Source organism: Meriones unguiculatus, chromosome 10 (genome assembly GCF_030254825.1).
Source record: "Meriones unguiculatus strain TT.TT164.6M chromosome 10, Bangor_MerUng_6.1, whole genome shotgun sequence".
NCBI lineage: Eukaryota > Metazoa > Chordata > Mammalia > Rodentia > Muridae > Meriones > Meriones unguiculatus.
The window spans coordinates 3,929,321-3,945,041 of NC_083358.1; the positions used below are offsets into that span (position 1 = coordinate 3,929,321).

A 15,721-nucleotide genomic window follows, 5' to 3' on the forward strand; every position below is an offset into this window, starting at 1 on the left:
GGGAAGCAAGCTGCTGGCTTGGCTCTTCATGAGCCCGGCAGGAGCATCGGGAAGCTTCGTTCTCCCCTTCTGCCCTCCAGGCCTGCTCACGCTCACGGGGATGCTCTGCTTCCCCCATACCCCCTTTCTGGGGCGCAGCATGAGCAGACACCGGGGCAAGAAGATGTCACAGCTCCGAGGACTACAGCGCTGATTGTCCTGCTGCCAAGTGCACAGAACCGGCCGCCGTTACCTCCTGTGATTGCCCACTGTGAGTGCCTGCCCTGCCTGGGGCCAAGGGCTTTGGTGTGCTTGCACTCTGCTGGGCCCCGGCCAGGGTCTGCTTGCTCGTACCTCATTTATGTTGAGATGCATGAGGTCCTCACCCTTCATTCGGAGACACTGGAACACCCCTGGCGGGAGGGAGGAAGCATGGCAGTGAGGACAGGGCCCGGGCAGGCATGGGGCTCTGTGGACCCCTGGGAAGTCCGAGGGTAGCTGCCCCCTCTAGTGGGGATCAGGGTCCCCGTCTGGCATGGTGGAGGGCATTGGATGGGCTTCACATCCTGGCCTAAGTGACCTGAGAACGGCCCAGCTTCTTCACCCCAGGCTCCTGCCTCCAGGAGACAGAGCCAAACCGTGACGAGCCAGGGGAGGAGGGCTGCCCAGAGCAGGAGAGAGGAGGCCGACCACGGGCACAGGTGTCCACACTGGCAGCCCTGATGCACCTGCCCAAGTCCTAGATCTGCCATGTTTTCTGCACTTTGGTTCCTCTATACTCACAGGTGGGAACTGGACACTCTAAGCGGGGCACTCTGTGGCCCCAGGGGACCAAGGGCACTCTTGGGACCCTTAAATGCTCACGGCTCCCCTGCACACACTCAGCTCCCCTGCACACTCACGGCTCGCATTCTCTAGCCGAACCAGGCAGTTGAGGTAGTCATCAAAGTCCAGCTGGAGTCCGTCGTCTGCGTACCTGAGGACGAGCAGCTGCAGGAGGTGGCTGTCCAGCTGAAAGCCTGCGGGGAGACAGGAGACCAGGGCCTGCCATGGCGGAGCCCCAGGGGAGCCCACACCTCGGGGTTCACGGAAGCCAAGCAGCCAGCGTCCACAGCCCGAGTGCATGTGCTCACTTGGATGTCTACTCGAGAGTGTGGTGGAGGCCAGGGTCAAGGCAGCTGCCACTCCTCAGTAACCCCCTTGTTTTCCAAAACAAGGCCTCCCACTGGTCTGGAACTCGCCACGTAGGCCAGGCTGGCTGGCTAGCCAACTCCAGGAATCCTCCTGTCTCCACCTCCCAGTGCTGGGATTACAGGTACGTGCTACCACACCTAAACCCGGGTCCTTGTGCTAAAGTGCCCAGAGCTTCCTTTGCACCTTGAAGAGCTGCCCTCAGTGGGGGGGCTGTGCAGGGGCTCGAGCCTTACACCACATCGGAGAGAGGCTCTGTGCACACTGGAGGCCGGTGCAGCCCTGGAGATGGCCTGCCCACCCCAGGACATGGCTCCCATCCTCCGGCCTCATCTTCCTCATTCATCGGACACTTTGGGTGAGTCAGGATGTCTGACTCTGGGTCTGACTTTTATTGCTCTGCTCCCTGATGCATGGTTCAGGTCGTATTCTTTCCCCGAGTTAGCTCTGGGCGTGTGCCTGTCCACGTGTTCATGGCAGCATTTGGAGGTCCCCAGGGATCTCCTCACTTATTCTTCCAGGTGCCACAGAGGTGGAGGCTGGTCAGGCTGGCACTGTGCCTGGCCTCAGCCACTCCCAAACCCTGGCATCTGCATTCATGAGGCCAAAGCAGCGGCATAAGCCTCCCTCCCCCATATCAACTTAGGAGCTCAGAGCTTGGTCCTGGAGCTCCCCGATCAAGCTACTCCACCCTGGAAATGGGGCCACAAGACCCTAATAAAATCAGGCACCGTCTCATGTTTGTGACACATTTCGTTCTTCACTGGGCTATGCCTCCTGCAGACATGGGAAATCACGGGCGTGGTGGGCATCTCATAGCCACAGGCAGCCAGTTCCGGTTTTTCTTGTTGATTCTCTTCCCCACATCTTCTCCACCCCATTTCCCTTTGCACCTCCCCTGTCCCACCCAGACCCCTTCCCCCACTCCTGGGTGTCTGACCTCCCACCCAGCCTCATCTCCTCTTCTTCCTCTCTCATGGTCCTTCCAGCTTCTCAGGTGGGTGCCCCCACTTGCACGCAAAAAGGAACATGGCAGCTCGAGTACGCATCTGACGTGGTCCTTACCAGCAGCCTTCAGGGCGCTCCGAAGTTCATAGGAAGACATGGTGCCGGACCTGTCCACATCAAACTGGAGAAACAGGTCCTGGGGCCAGGGAGCAGAGTGGAGTCAGAGCCAGGGCCCAGTGACTGTTGGCAGCTGCCCACGATGACAGCAGCCTTCCAGATAGGCAAGGTTGGAGCAAGCCCTTCTCTTCTTTTCTCCCTCCTTCCTTCCCTCCCTCCTCCCTCCCTCCCTCCCTCCTTCCTTCCTTCTCTTTGACAGGGTCTGATGTAGCCCAGGCTAGCTTCCAACTCTCCCTGTAGCAGAAGGTGACCTTAAACTTCTGATCCTTTTGTCCCCACAAGGATCAGAATCCTTGGTCCTCGAGTGTGGTGGTTACAGACATATACCATCTTGCCTAGTTTCAGGCTGGGGATCAGACCCGGAGTTTCAGGCGTCCTGGGCAAACACCCTATCAACTTAGCTATACCCCAGCCCATGTGATGCTGAGGAGTTAGGGTCTCACGCTCTGGGCTCCCTTCCAGCCACAGGTCCTCCTTCGTCTCCTTTCCTTTTGGGTGGATGCACTGTGGTGCCCCTGCCAGCGTCAGGGTGCGCTGTGAGTCCTTGACATGAATCCACACACACACACACACCTCAAAACGCCACATTTAGCTTGTAGTTCTGGTCTCTGCCCCACTCTGCTGGGGGTCTGAGTGAGATCACATACCATCCAGTGCTTCAGCTTGTCCCAGAAAACCCGGAACTCTTCAAACTCCAGCTTTCCATTGCCACTAGTCTGGACATACGAGCTCAGGGCCTTTCAACTCAGGATTTTGTGGGAACCCAGCTCTGGGACCACAGGAGGAGGTCAGGGCTGTGTGCCCTGAGTAATAGATTTGGGGCCCTGGGGCAGTAACCTCAGTGACAGAAACAGGAACCTCTGAAGAAGGGAAATGGCAGATAAGATGGGGAGGGCGCCTGAATATTCACAACACGGGAAAGCAGACCCTTTTCCCTAGGGGGGAGCCCAGATCCATTCAGAAGCCCTCTCCTCACCGCGCTGTCCTGGCCCCCTTGTTCTGACCCAGCCCTAGCTAGGCTAACAAGGTCTCCCACTTTTCATGACTGTGGTGCCTATCCCAGGAGAGTGAGCACTCCCGACAGTGCTGCTCAGAGGGACCCCAGCAGCTGCTGGAAAGGATACGTCCATCAGAGAGATGATGTTCCTGCAGGACAGCAGGCTCAGCTTTTTGAACTTGAAGGCTGTTTCTGCAATTGCACGGGAGCCGTGTGGTCAGTGGCCCTGAGACAAGTCCATTCCCTTTTCCTAGGGTTCCAGTGCTGTAGGCAGGTCAGGCTTTCTGGGATCATGCTGTGGTCATTGTCTTAGGATGCTGAGAGTAGGGGCTGAGCTTCCAGAAGGAAGTTCAGTCTGTACAGAAAGCTTAGGGGTGGGGCTGTTCTCCCGAGTTTATGCTGGTACTAGGGAACCCAAGTTTCACCATTTGTCTGCTTCTTAAAGATTTCTTTTCTTTTAATTTGTGTGTATGTGGGTTTGTCTGTGGATGTGTGTACACAGGTGCCTGGAGGTGCCTGTGGAGGCCAGAAGATGGCGCGAGATGCTCTGGAGCTGACATCACAGGTGGTTGTGAGCCACCTGACTCGAGAGCTAGAATTTGAATTCAGGTCCTCTGGAAGAGCAGCGGGTGCTCTTAATCATGTAGTCGTCTCTCCAGCCCAACCTTCATCCTATTTATAATTGCAAATATTATTTACAAACTGTGCTGGGCAGTGGTGGTGCACGCCTTTAATCCCAGCACTCAGGAGGCAAAGACAGATCTCTGAGTCTGAGGCCAGCCTGGAATACAGAACGAGTTCCAGGACAGCCAGGGGTTACACAGAGAAAATCTGTCTCCAAAAACTATATATATATAACAAATCAAGAATATTAACCGAGGTAAACTTCAGCCACACGATATTCTGCTATTTCACAAGTGTACTTTAACACCAGCTTGGAGAGTTCAATGAGCAGGATTTGAAATTACTGAAAAGCAGAATGTGGCGGTGCACGCTTGTAATCTCACTATTAAGGAGGCAGAGGCAGGAGCATCATATCCAGTTTGGTCGGAGGTATAGCAGGTGTCATGCCAGCCAGAGCCTAAGTGAGACATAGTTTCAAACAAAACAGACAAATAAAACATACCCCCCAAATTGCTGAAGAGATTTGATATTCATGCGCAGGTGGTAAACCCTCAGACAGGCCTGCACCCCAGCGTTTGAGATTCAGAGCTGGAGAAGGGTAAATCTGAGTCCAGTCTAGGTGTTTAGACAGACCTTGTCTCAAAAAATAAAACCAAGGGCCGGAAAGACGGTTCAGTCAGTGAAGTGCTTGACTTGCAATCCAGAAGACCTGAGTTCAATCCTCCAGAGCCCCTTAAGACAGCCAGGAGCGCTGAACAGTGACCTCATCCCCCAGAGCCCCTTAAGACAGCCAGGAGCGCTGGACAGTGACCTCATCCCCCAGAGCCCCTTAAGCCAGCCAGGAGCGCTGGACAGTGACCTCATCCCCCAGAGCCCCTTAAGCCAGTCAGCAGCGCCGGCCTGGATGGTGACCTCAGCCCCTGGAGGTGGGGAGCACACGGCTCCCGTCAGTGAGAGGCTCTGTCCAGACACACAGAAAGGTGGATGGCCCAGGGAGCCATATCGGGTGGTCCTCTGGTTCCACTTGAAGCTGAACATCTGCACATGTGAAAACATGCACACACACGCATGTACACATGCACACATGTGCACACACACTGAACAGTATGCCGAGTGTAAGAATCCAGCAACAACCACACGGTGTACGATTCTCTGATATAAAGTGTCACTGAAGCAAGTCTGAGATAGAAAGTAGATGAGAGGCCACGAAGAGCTGGGGAGGATGAAACGGGGAGTGACTGCTACTGTGAAAACGAACGGACTTTGCACACACACGCACAGACACACATGCACCTATACACACACGAAAACAGAAACATGTACACACGAATGCACACACAGCACAGGTAACACATGTATAATATATACACACGTGTACATAACACAGACATATACACACAGCTCAGACTACACACACATATACATAACACAAACAGATACACACAGCACAGACAACACACAGTGCACATACGTGCACAGTCTCATCTGTGGAGCACAGGCCACACGCACAGTGACAGTGGTCACGTGAGGGTGATGTGGGATGGCTTTTGTCCTTGCCTCCAGCTTTTCTGTGGGAAGGCCTACGGGACACGTCGAAGCCCTCATCGGTTCGGGAAGTAAGCCATGGGAGCAGCTTGTGCAGCCTGGCACGCTCAGCCGTGGGGTGCGGGGTGGTGCCGAGGGGCAGAGCCCGACAGCGTGGTCCCTGCTTTCAGGGGTCCCGGCCCTGGTGGGAACAGCACTTACTCTTTTGCAGAACAGCATTTAAGACGCACTCGAGCTCCTGGGCAGTGACCTCCATGTCCTGTGGAGTGGAGACAGCTGCACTGTGGGCTCCTTGGCTGCTCTGAGTGTGGCCGACCCTGGGGACACTGTGCCAGGAGCTGCGTTCACCCTGAGGCAGCCGCAGCCCACAGGTTCCTTGGGAAGGGCCAACCAGGAGAGACAGCAACCTGGGAAGGCTCAGGAAGGCGGGGCAAGCTGCCTGCTCTCTGAGGATGCTTCGAAAAGCCTCGGAGAACTTACACAGCAGGCAGCAGGTCCACGTGCCTCCCCAAAGGGAGGAAGAGGAATTGTGAATCATCAATGTGAGACACCCACCAATACCAGCACCCACAAAGCACAAGCTGGTGAGAGAAACACACAGGCCTTACCAGAGCTGTGGAGGGAGCCTGCACGTCTAGGATGCCAAGGCATTCTGTATCTGTGTGTATGTGAGAGTTTGTCAGTGTGTCTGAGTGTGCCACTGTGTGAGTGTGTGTGAGTGTGTGTGTGTGTATGTGTGCATATGTATAGGTCAGAGGTCAACTTTGTGAGTTGGTTCTCTCCTTCCACCTTTACCTGGATTCTGAGGATCAATCTCAGGTCACCAGGCTTTCATGGCATGTGGCCACAGTCCTGTGCTGGTAACCCAGGCAGCCTCAGCCGGGTGGGGGTGGGGTAAGAGGGGACCTTGGCCACCGCTCCCTACCTCGCCAGCAATTTGACGGTACAGGGCCGGAAACTGCCGCTCCTCCTCCGTTTCCTCCTCCGGGGGGGTCGGCTTTGGAAGCTGAGAGGAGCAATGAGGTATGTCGAGGGCAGAGCAGGGAGAAAGTGGACACATGCCTTTCTCAGAGACAGCAGAGAAGAGCCCAGCACTGGGCCCAGAGCTGAGCCCCGTGCTGTCCCTGAAGGGGCAACAGGGGAGGCCCTGGTTCAATCCCACAGCACAGAACCTGCTGGCCAGCTACCACCTGCTCTGGAGCATCTCACGGAGGTGGGGTGAGGCGGAGGGGGCCTTCCCAGCCCCATGGCCAGAGCTGGCATGCCAGGCTTGTTTGGCATTTCCTGGTTTCTCAAAGCTTGGTGGATGGCTTGGTTTCATCTTGGGGATAGGGAGTTTCATACGGAGTGATTGCCAGAGTGGGAGTGCTGTCACTACAACATGGATGAGGAGCCCAGGGGGCCTGGCCTGGCTGGCAGCTCCACCCAGGGCTGCCGTGCTCTGGCCTCACCCCCCATCCATTATCTCTCCTGATAGAGGGTCAGCTCCCCCTGCCCCCAGAGCAGGCAGGGGGCTCGTGGTCATATAAACTGTGGCCCCGGGGGAAGCACAGAGCAGCAGGCCCTCCGCAACAGGTCTCTGCTGCCGAGGAAGCTCTGGCTGTTCCAGGAGCACCCAGCTGTCCTACCTCAGCCCCTCAGACAGTCAACATTCGTTCCACAGCGTTGGATTTCACAGTGATGTTTTGGTTCAGGCAGAGCGTATACCTGACTGTACCAGTTCCTCCACTAGCCTCTCCTGGTCTCCCTGTTAGACCCTTTCCTCTTTCCTGTTAGCCCCACTCCTACCTTCATGACACATACATGACACATAGACATGTGTAGATAGATCTTAGGCACCCGTTAAAGACATCACAGCTCCCCCACAGTGAATCCCGTGCTCCCCAAATCAACCTGCCTCCTTTTTCTTTCCTTCTCTTCTTCTCCTCTCCCTCCTCCTCTTCCTCCCTTCCCTCTTTATCTTTCTTTCTTTCTTTCTTTGTGTGTGTGTGTGTGTGTGTGTGTGTGTGTGTGTGTGTGTGTATTTTTTTGAGACAGGGTCTTATAAATCCCAGCAGGCCTTAAGTTCACCCGCAGACAGGGCTGGCCTTGCTTGAATCCCTAATCCTCCTGCCCCTACCTCCAAAGTGCTGGCATTCCAAGTGGGTTCCACCCTGGCTTTCTTCTTAAAGTAAATTTGAAGATACTTCCAATTAGCCTTCACAATTATCTGGGGTCTCTCGGGGGAGGGGGAGCCCAAAGAAAGATGGCCCCCAACAGAACTTTATTCCAAGCAGACAGCTGGCTTCTGCACACTCCCTTTGGCTGTGTGAGATGGGAAGCGAAGCCCCGGCCTCCAGGCTAGAATCAGCCAGGACGCTTGCCTGGCCAAAAGCAGTCGCGTCCTGAATTTGATCTTTAGGAGACCCTGCGGTTTGAAGAAGAGTCCTAGAACCTTTTGCTGAACCCCATCCCCCATCCTCCCACAGAGGACTCACCTCAGGAAGGTGGATGTCTGTGTTCTCGTCCAGGTCCCTGAAACGGCAGAAAGCACACAACCTCAGCCGTGTGGCAGGCGCGCATTGCACAGGACGAGAGAAAGGTTCCGGCCTGCTGGACCCTCTTGTTCTGTGTTGCCCATCCAACCTCTCCCTTGTCCTGACACTGCCACCCCTGCCTCTCAGCCTGGCCCCTCATTCCAGAAAGAGCAAGGCTGGCATGCGCCCAACCAAGGACAGTTTGCAGTCCTGAGCAACACGAAAGCAAGAGACTACAGCAGCATCCCCTGCTTTCCTGATGCAGGAGGTGATCTGTGGAATACCGGCGCCCCCAAAACCCTGTGCCCCCAGAGGAGGCATGCAGTCTCAGAGATGCTGCCCCGGCCTGCTCGGTGCCATTCCTTATTGAGCTGGGTCCTGAGCTGCACAGAAAGAGTAAAGCCAGCACAACAGCATTTCCCTCACTCTGCTTCCCAACTGCGTGAGCCCCTGCTGCCCCATCCCCCACCAACATGGACCGCACCTAGGAGGATGAGCTAACCACAAAACCTCAAATTGTTCTAGCCAGCGCATTTCCTCACAGTAACAGGAAAGGTATCCAAGACACGGTCCCCTCCCGCCTCATTCCCTGGACCCACATTATCCCTCCAGGAGATGCTGATGATCAGCGCCCTGCCTGAGAGCCACAGCAACAGACGCAGCCTTCCCCGTCTCCTCTGAGGAGCGCACACTGCTATCTTGGGCCCTGCTTCACAGTGGGGCCATCAGGGCTCGGTACTGAGTTCTCTGACAGGATAGAAAGCAGAGGCCTGGGGCTGGTGTCACCTGTACTGGCCACTCACAGGACGTAGCCATGCTGGACTTATGCTACGTGGGCGTGGATGCTGAGGAACCCAGCCTCGCCTTGTCTCAGCAGCCAGGGGAACCCTGGAGACAAGTGAAGACTTCATTGCTCCTGTTTGGCCAAGGAAAAGGATTGCACCTTCCCCGAGAACCCCAACCGCACTTTGGACCTGGGGCCTCTCATTGCACACTGCCAGGCCGGTTGTACCTCACTGCCCAGAGGGGAAGCTAGAGTGGGGAGCTCAAGCCGTCTCTGTTGACAGAGCCGTGTGTGCTGGTCTCTTCTTGGGCTGCATCTGGAATTCTCTAGATCAGAGGTTTTCAACCTCCCCAGTGCTGCAAAACCCTTCAATTCTGTTCCTGCCGTTGTGGTGGCCTCCAGCAAAAATTATCATTGTGGATACTTGGTAACTGTAAGTTTGCTGCTGTTATGGAGTGTAATGTATCTGTGTTGTCTGATAGGCTCGGAAAGAGTCCGAGAAAGGGGTCACGACCCACAGGTTGAGAACCACTGCTCCAGATGCTCTTCCCTAGACCAGGAAGTGAGTTCTTATATCTTGAACTCTTTCCCCTGTGCCGCACACACAGTCACAGATGCTGAGTGGCGGCAGCGGAGAATGTCAGCAACGGGAGGAGCTGATTTGAAAAGACCTCTTTTAAGACCAGGGCATGAGGCTGCAGTGTGAAGAGAGTCACACTCACTAGTGTGTGTTTGCACCACAGCTGAATGACTGTGACTCTGAAAACTTCCAGTAGTTGGCATCATGTGAGTGAATATGCCCAGCGCCCCTAAATGGACCCTGCACTCCAGAAGCTTCTGAGGGCCGTGTCTGAGAGATGAAGGGCTGTACCCAGTGGCCCAGCGAGCACACGGGGAGCGGACAGGCCGAGGCTGGGGAAAGGGGTCCGTGGAGCTACGGGTGCAAGCCACCTTGCTCCGCCTCACATCCTGAGGGTGATGGGTGGGGAGGATGGGGTCCCACTCTGGCAGACATCTCCCCAGCGTACAGCCCGCACCGAGAAAGGAGGGCTCTGCAGCCCCCACGCCTCACCGAGTGACAGTTCTCTTCTCAGAGAAGATTCTCAGGCAGAAGTTGGCCTCCTGGTGAGGCTCAAAGGTGCTGGGGATGAGGATGTAGTCTCCGGGGGGCAGCTGGAAGCGGCCGGAGACTTCCCTCAGGTTGATGAATGTCTTGCTCCGGGCCAGGGAGGCATGGTACTTGAAAAAGTCCCTACCCAGGTGTCCATCCTTGTCTGGGCACTGCAGGGAAAAGCAGGGACATCAGGGAGACGCAACTAGTTTTCAGCTGGAAAATTGACTTGAACAGGACACAGCCCAGGAGCAGTAGGGAGCTCAGAGCCCCGCAGGGTCCTGAGAACAGCGGGTTTCCCACCTGGTAAATGGCATAGCCAATGGTCAGCATGTTGGCCCCAAACCTCCTGAGCTTCCTGCGGTCCTTCTGCATCAGGGCTGCCAGGAAAGTGCAGCCCTCCTGGCCTTCATCCCTCTCCGTCAGGGACAGCTTTATCTGTGGGTTGGTCCAGAAGGTGTCTGCCATTCGAAAGAGGTAGGGTTACTACTGCTTCCTCAAAATACAAAGTTCTAGTCCAGATGACAAGGTGCATGCCGTGCCGGCACCTGAGTTCCAGTCCCCAGAACCTACCTGCCTCCTCCAACCCCACCTCCCCAACCAAAACAAACCAAAATAAACAATAAACAACCAAACAAAAGGCTCAGCAAGATGGTTCCATGGATAAAGGCATTTTCTGTCAAGGCCGATGACCTGGGACCCACAAGGTAGAGGCAGAAAGCCAGTTCTTAGAAGGTGTCCTCCAACCTCCCCTGGTGCATTTGCATGCGTGTGCATGTATGCACACTTGTACACATACACACACACACACACACACACTAACTGTGATAAGTGAAAAATCAAGGTGTAGTGGCATGATTTAGTGGTGGGGATATGGAGCCAGGCAGAACCCTGGTGCTCACTGGCCTGTATGGTGAGACCCTATCTCAAAAACAAGGTGATTGACATTTGAGGAGTGACCGCCACGTTTTTCTTTTGTCTCTACACTCATATGAACACACAAAAAAATTACAAAATCAAAATAAAATGTGGGGGCACACATAACACCAACACAAAGACAAAATTACAAGACCCACACCAGAAAGGACACAAACACTCTCCCCTGCACCTCCACAGATTGTTCCCGATCCTGGAAAGAAGGAGTCCTCCTCCCTGTTCCCATCAGCCCTCTGGCCCTACTTCCTTTCTCCTCAGCAATCCTCCAAGCCCCCGCCTCATGCTTCCCCCAACTTCTCCGCCATCACCCAGACAGCCCTCTGAGGCTGTGATGTCCACCCCGCTCCTCTGAGGTGCTGTTGGCCTGTGGATCCTCCCTCCCAACACCTGAGTGTGATTTTGTCTCCTGAACCTTAGCCAGGGCATTTCCCCGCCTGTCCCTCACCAGCTTTCTGCCTAAGGCTGGGCTGTGATCTCCCTGTCCATCCGCTGACTCTGATGTCCAGCTCCACACAGACTGCCCCTTTTCGTGTCGGAAAGACCGGATATGGGCCCGGGAGAGAGGAGGACAGAGAGGCGGCCTACCCAGGAAGTTGCGGCAGCCACCAGCTGTGGAGCCCCGGACCCAGCTTCCCTGGTGGATGGTCACCTCCCACCTGTGGAGGGAGTTGTCCTCCAGGGCATCAGGTGTGAGGTTGCAGACCTCTAGTTTGTCAAAATGGGTCTTGAAGTCCTCAAATGCCATCCTGAGATGGAAGGGGGGATGGGTGCGTCAGAGCATCATGGCGATGGCACCCGCTGTCTGTGCAGTCAACCCCCTGACCCCCCCAGGGGAGGGGAAGACCCAGGGGTCCCTCCCAGGAGGAAGGAGAGAGACAGAGAAAGGAAGGGGATGAGGAAGGTCAGGGAGAAGGCATGGCAGTTTTTGGCCCTGTGCACCCCGCTGGCAAACAGAACTGGGAAGGATAGCACCTACCAGAATTCCCCGTCGTCAAGGGCGGTGTGACCCAGGCGCTTCTGCTCCTCCAGGTTCACTGAGCGCCACTCGGGAGAGCTGCAAGAACAGAGCCACAGTTCAGCCTGGGCGCTCCACCTCCCCAGAGCCACACCAACCAGCTCACACACTGGCCCAGGGACATGAGGCCAGCTCACGGCTGGCCCCAGCGGGACGGTGCCCAGGAAGCACACTTCCAGGTGCTGTTGGTAGGCAGTCCCTTTGTAGGTCACAAGGAGCTGAACACAGCAGCCCAGCTGGTGGTCACAGCTCATGAACGTCCCTGACTCCCAGCCTGCCTGCGGCCTGGAGCAGGCCAAGCCCTTCTGGTTTATACATTGACACTTGGGTAGTGCTTCTAATGCTTGTGGTTGTGCTTTGAAATGCCAAGTGTCCTGTTTATGTCACCAGGAGCTGGGGAAGGGTCTGCTGTGGTGAGTTCCAAACTCAGGTCCCAAGCTGAAGGCTCAGGTAGGCCTAGAACTCACTCCTGGAAAGCACTATCAAGAAGAAATGCCGATGCCCTTGCTGGGCATTCCAGAGTCAGTTTGTGTGTGGGGATGTCCTCACTGCCTTCTAACACAGCAGTGTCCCTGGCCCTGGGTTCCAAGCCCCAGGGGTGCTGAACCTGTTTCCTCACGCGTACACAGATGGTGAGTTCGGTTTCTGACTACACAGGAAGAGCTCAGGAGCAGTGCGGCAGAAGTTGTGTGGATGTGTTCTCCATTATCTATCAATTTACTCTCCGCTACCTCTCACCTGCGCAATCAATATCATATTCATTAGACATCCGTCCATGCATTCACACATCCACCCGCCCATCCATCCATCATGCACACACCCATTAACCCATCTTCTCTGCCCATCTTCTCTGCATCTGCCATCGACACACCTGTTCTTCACACACCATGTCTGGCCACCTATCGATTTACCTACCTGTTACCTACCTTCTGCCCGCCAGCCCATCACTTCACATCTATAATCCATCCATCCATCCTCGCACCCATCCATTCATCATGTGTGCCACATCTATCATTTATGCGTTGATACAAGAACATATCCATCCACCCTTATCTGTCTGCCCATCATCTGTGCATTCATCCATCATCTACTCATTATCTACCCATCAGTTTATCTATCCATTCTTCCATCACCTATCCATCAATCCATTCAACATCTATTCATCCCTCCATGATCTACCATCCATCCTTCCGTCTGTCCTTCCTTCCATCTGTCCTTCCGTCCCTCCATCTGTCAGTCCATCCATCTCTCCATCCCTCCATCTCTCCCTCCCTCCCTCCCTCCCTCCCTCCCTCCATCCATCCATCCCTCTATCTATCTATCTATCTATCTATCTATCCATCTATCTATCATCTATCTATCGCTATAATCTATTGCTCTAATTATCCTGTAGATCTTAGAAACCCCAGAACACAATGTTCTTTCCTGATTAAGCTGAACACTTTTCTGTTTTCACTTGAGGGGTGCATTTTCTGGTTTCTCTGACCTGTCTGAGTGGCCAGTGTCAGTGTTCTTGAACTTGGAATCATCATGAAATAGAATGAGGTTGCCTGAGCATGCATGCTGCAATAGATCTGTAACAGAGGTACACACAGCATGGGATCCATCACACCACTAAGAATGATGTGGCAGTTCATATTTATTCTAGGCAGTATTTATTGTTAGAATCTTGCATGTGATACTGCATTTTCAGACCCCAGTTGATGGTGTTCAGCTGAAACTGTGGGTGGTGAAATTTCAGGTGAAGAGAGCTGCTGTCATTTAAACCCTTCACTTCCGTTGTGCTGCTGTGACTGTGAGACAGGTTCTTTCTGTGTTCACTTGGGCATCCGGGGAGGTCGGGGAAAGGCGGAAGAGAGAGCTGAGGGCCTTGGTTGTGTTCTCAGTGGGTCCTACCCAGTGATGGGCCCAATGTCCTGGATGGGAGCACAGGACACCCCTCTGGTTTCCCTGTCAGCCTTCTCAGCTCAGGTTGCACTCTGTGTGAGTCCCTCTCATTTGCGGTGGCAGAGGAAAGCCGATCTTGCCCTTCCCGTGCTGCCCAGCTTAGAACCCTTCCCAGCTGGGTCTGGGCGGGGCTGAGCTCAGCTGAGCTGGGCCGTGAGGGATCGGTGGGACAAGTGCAGGGGCGCGGGCCACCTGGTCACTGCCCAGGGCACAGGCGAGCACGGCCTGGAAGGCCGGCCTTTTCAGTTAGCACAGCCTGGCAACGGTCAACTGCCCGTGCTGCTGCCATTTCTCTGTTGGACCATGAGCTTCAGCCAGGGAGGACCTTAGTGTGACCTGGTAGGCAGCATTTCAGGGAGTCTGGCCTCAAAATACTCATGCATATCCTTAAAACTCTTACACACACACACACCCTCACACACTCATACCCTTACATACACACACACACACACACACACACACACACACACACACACCCACATACACACGCTCAGAACTGGAGTCTAAGTCCTTCCTGTTAGTGGCAGCATCAACAGCAAACATGATCATGTGACAGGGAAAGAGCCGTGTCCTGAGAGCTGTTTATCCAGGGTTACCTTGACTTGGGTGCCCCAAGTAAGGCCTGAAGGGAAGAAGCGGGACACAGAGGCAGGGTAGGGAGCTCTGGGCGAGCCAGTCCCTCACAGGTGTGCACAGGCAGCCTGGCTGCGTGTGCCCGGGGGCGGAGCCACTAACCTGTCACTCCAGCGCCCGTTCCACTCCACCTGGCCCCAAGGGTTCCGGACCCTGATGAGCTGGATTCGCTGGCCTTGGACGGTCACCTCAAAGGAAACAGCGGCAGATCAACACGCTGAGCCGAGGCTGCCGTTAGCTAGCTGCGCCCCAGGGCCCATCCGTGTGCACAGCCGACGTCAGCCAGGCTCTGGAGAAAAAACGCACGAGATGTGGAGTGAAACCTCGCTTCTTCCTTCGTGCCTGAGGCAGGGTCTCGCTGTTTCCTATAATTACGGTATCTCCAGCTCTGGCCAGACTCTCAGTGTTGGTGCCTGAGCCAGGAGGGGGTAGGGAAGGAGATCTGAGAAAGGTGGGAGAGCTTAGATCCCCAGCCGAGATCTCAGCTCCGTTCACTCCACAGGCTGGAAAGGGCTGTGGCATGGGAACAATTTAGACGGGCCGAGGTGGTGCTCAGTCAGCAGATGTGAATTCAGGAAGCCAGAGTTGGGTCCCAGCACCACTAAACTGTTTCCAACGCCTGGGTGCTAGAGGCAGGGGCATCAAAGCCAAGGCCCAAGTTCAAGGCCAGCCTAGGGTATATGAGAGTCTATCTCAAATGAAACAAAGTAAAACCAATGTCAGAGTTCAGGAGCTCACAGCTCCGTAATCAGACAAGCCAACACTTGGAGGACAACCCTCACTCGGAATGAGCGAGGGCCTTATCTGTGCACAGAATGCAAAAGAGCCAGGTGAGATGACACTGGGCCAGGAGATCTGCCTGAATTCTACTCGCCTACTCCAGTGAGCAGGTGTCTCGCAGGCGATGGGAACAGACACGCCAGTGACCAGCATCATGAAGGGAACAGTGACCTGAATCCTGACACCCAGAGCCCACCCCCACCTCAGACCTGAGCTGCAGCACGTTGGGGCGCTGACATTCCCTCTTCACTACTGAAACATTCAGAGAGAAGGGGTCATGGTGCCTTGTCAGCCATGTCCTCTACAGACGAGGCTGGACACCCATCCACAGAGGGCCCCGGGCAAAGCAGGCCTCGAGGTTGGCTGGACTTGAGGGGGTTGGTGATTCCAGCTTCTTTTGGTCTCTCTCGCCCCATTCTCTCCTCTCTTCTCCGAATGCCCAAGAGCCTCTCCCCTGAGACAGCCACTCCCTAGAGTGGAGGTGTTCTTGAGGGGCTTGGCTGTCTGAGGGCCAGTTCCACACTAGGCTGCAGCTATC

The 15,721-nt window shown here is 55.1% G+C and overlaps 1 protein-coding gene across 1 annotated transcript in view; it reads right to left on the reverse strand.

The window, feature by feature from the left end:
• Capn9 (calpain 9) overlaps positions 1-15,721 on the reverse strand; it is a 31,669-nt gene that overhangs the window by 1,025 nt on the left and 14,923 nt on the right. The window contains exons 7-19 of the mRNA XM_021648792.2: positions 14,506-14,591; positions 11,785-11,862; positions 11,394-11,554; positions 10,176-10,333; positions 9,834-10,042; positions 7,939-7,975; positions 6,387-6,467; positions 5,663-5,720; positions 3,420-3,484; positions 2,943-3,011; positions 2,236-2,314; positions 882-998; positions 334-392 (exon numbers count right to left, since the gene is read on the reverse strand). Of these exons, the coding sequence (XP_021504467.2) occupies positions 334-392; positions 882-998; positions 2,236-2,314; positions 2,943-3,011; positions 3,420-3,484; positions 5,663-5,720; positions 6,387-6,467; positions 7,939-7,975; positions 9,834-10,042; positions 10,176-10,333; positions 11,394-11,554; positions 11,785-11,862; positions 14,506-14,591 (1,257 nt within the window). The remainder of the gene's footprint in view (positions 1-333; positions 393-881; positions 999-2,235; positions 2,315-2,942; positions 3,012-3,419; positions 3,485-5,662; positions 5,721-6,386; positions 6,468-7,938; positions 7,976-9,833; positions 10,043-10,175; positions 10,334-11,393; positions 11,555-11,784; positions 11,863-14,505; positions 14,592-15,721) is intronic.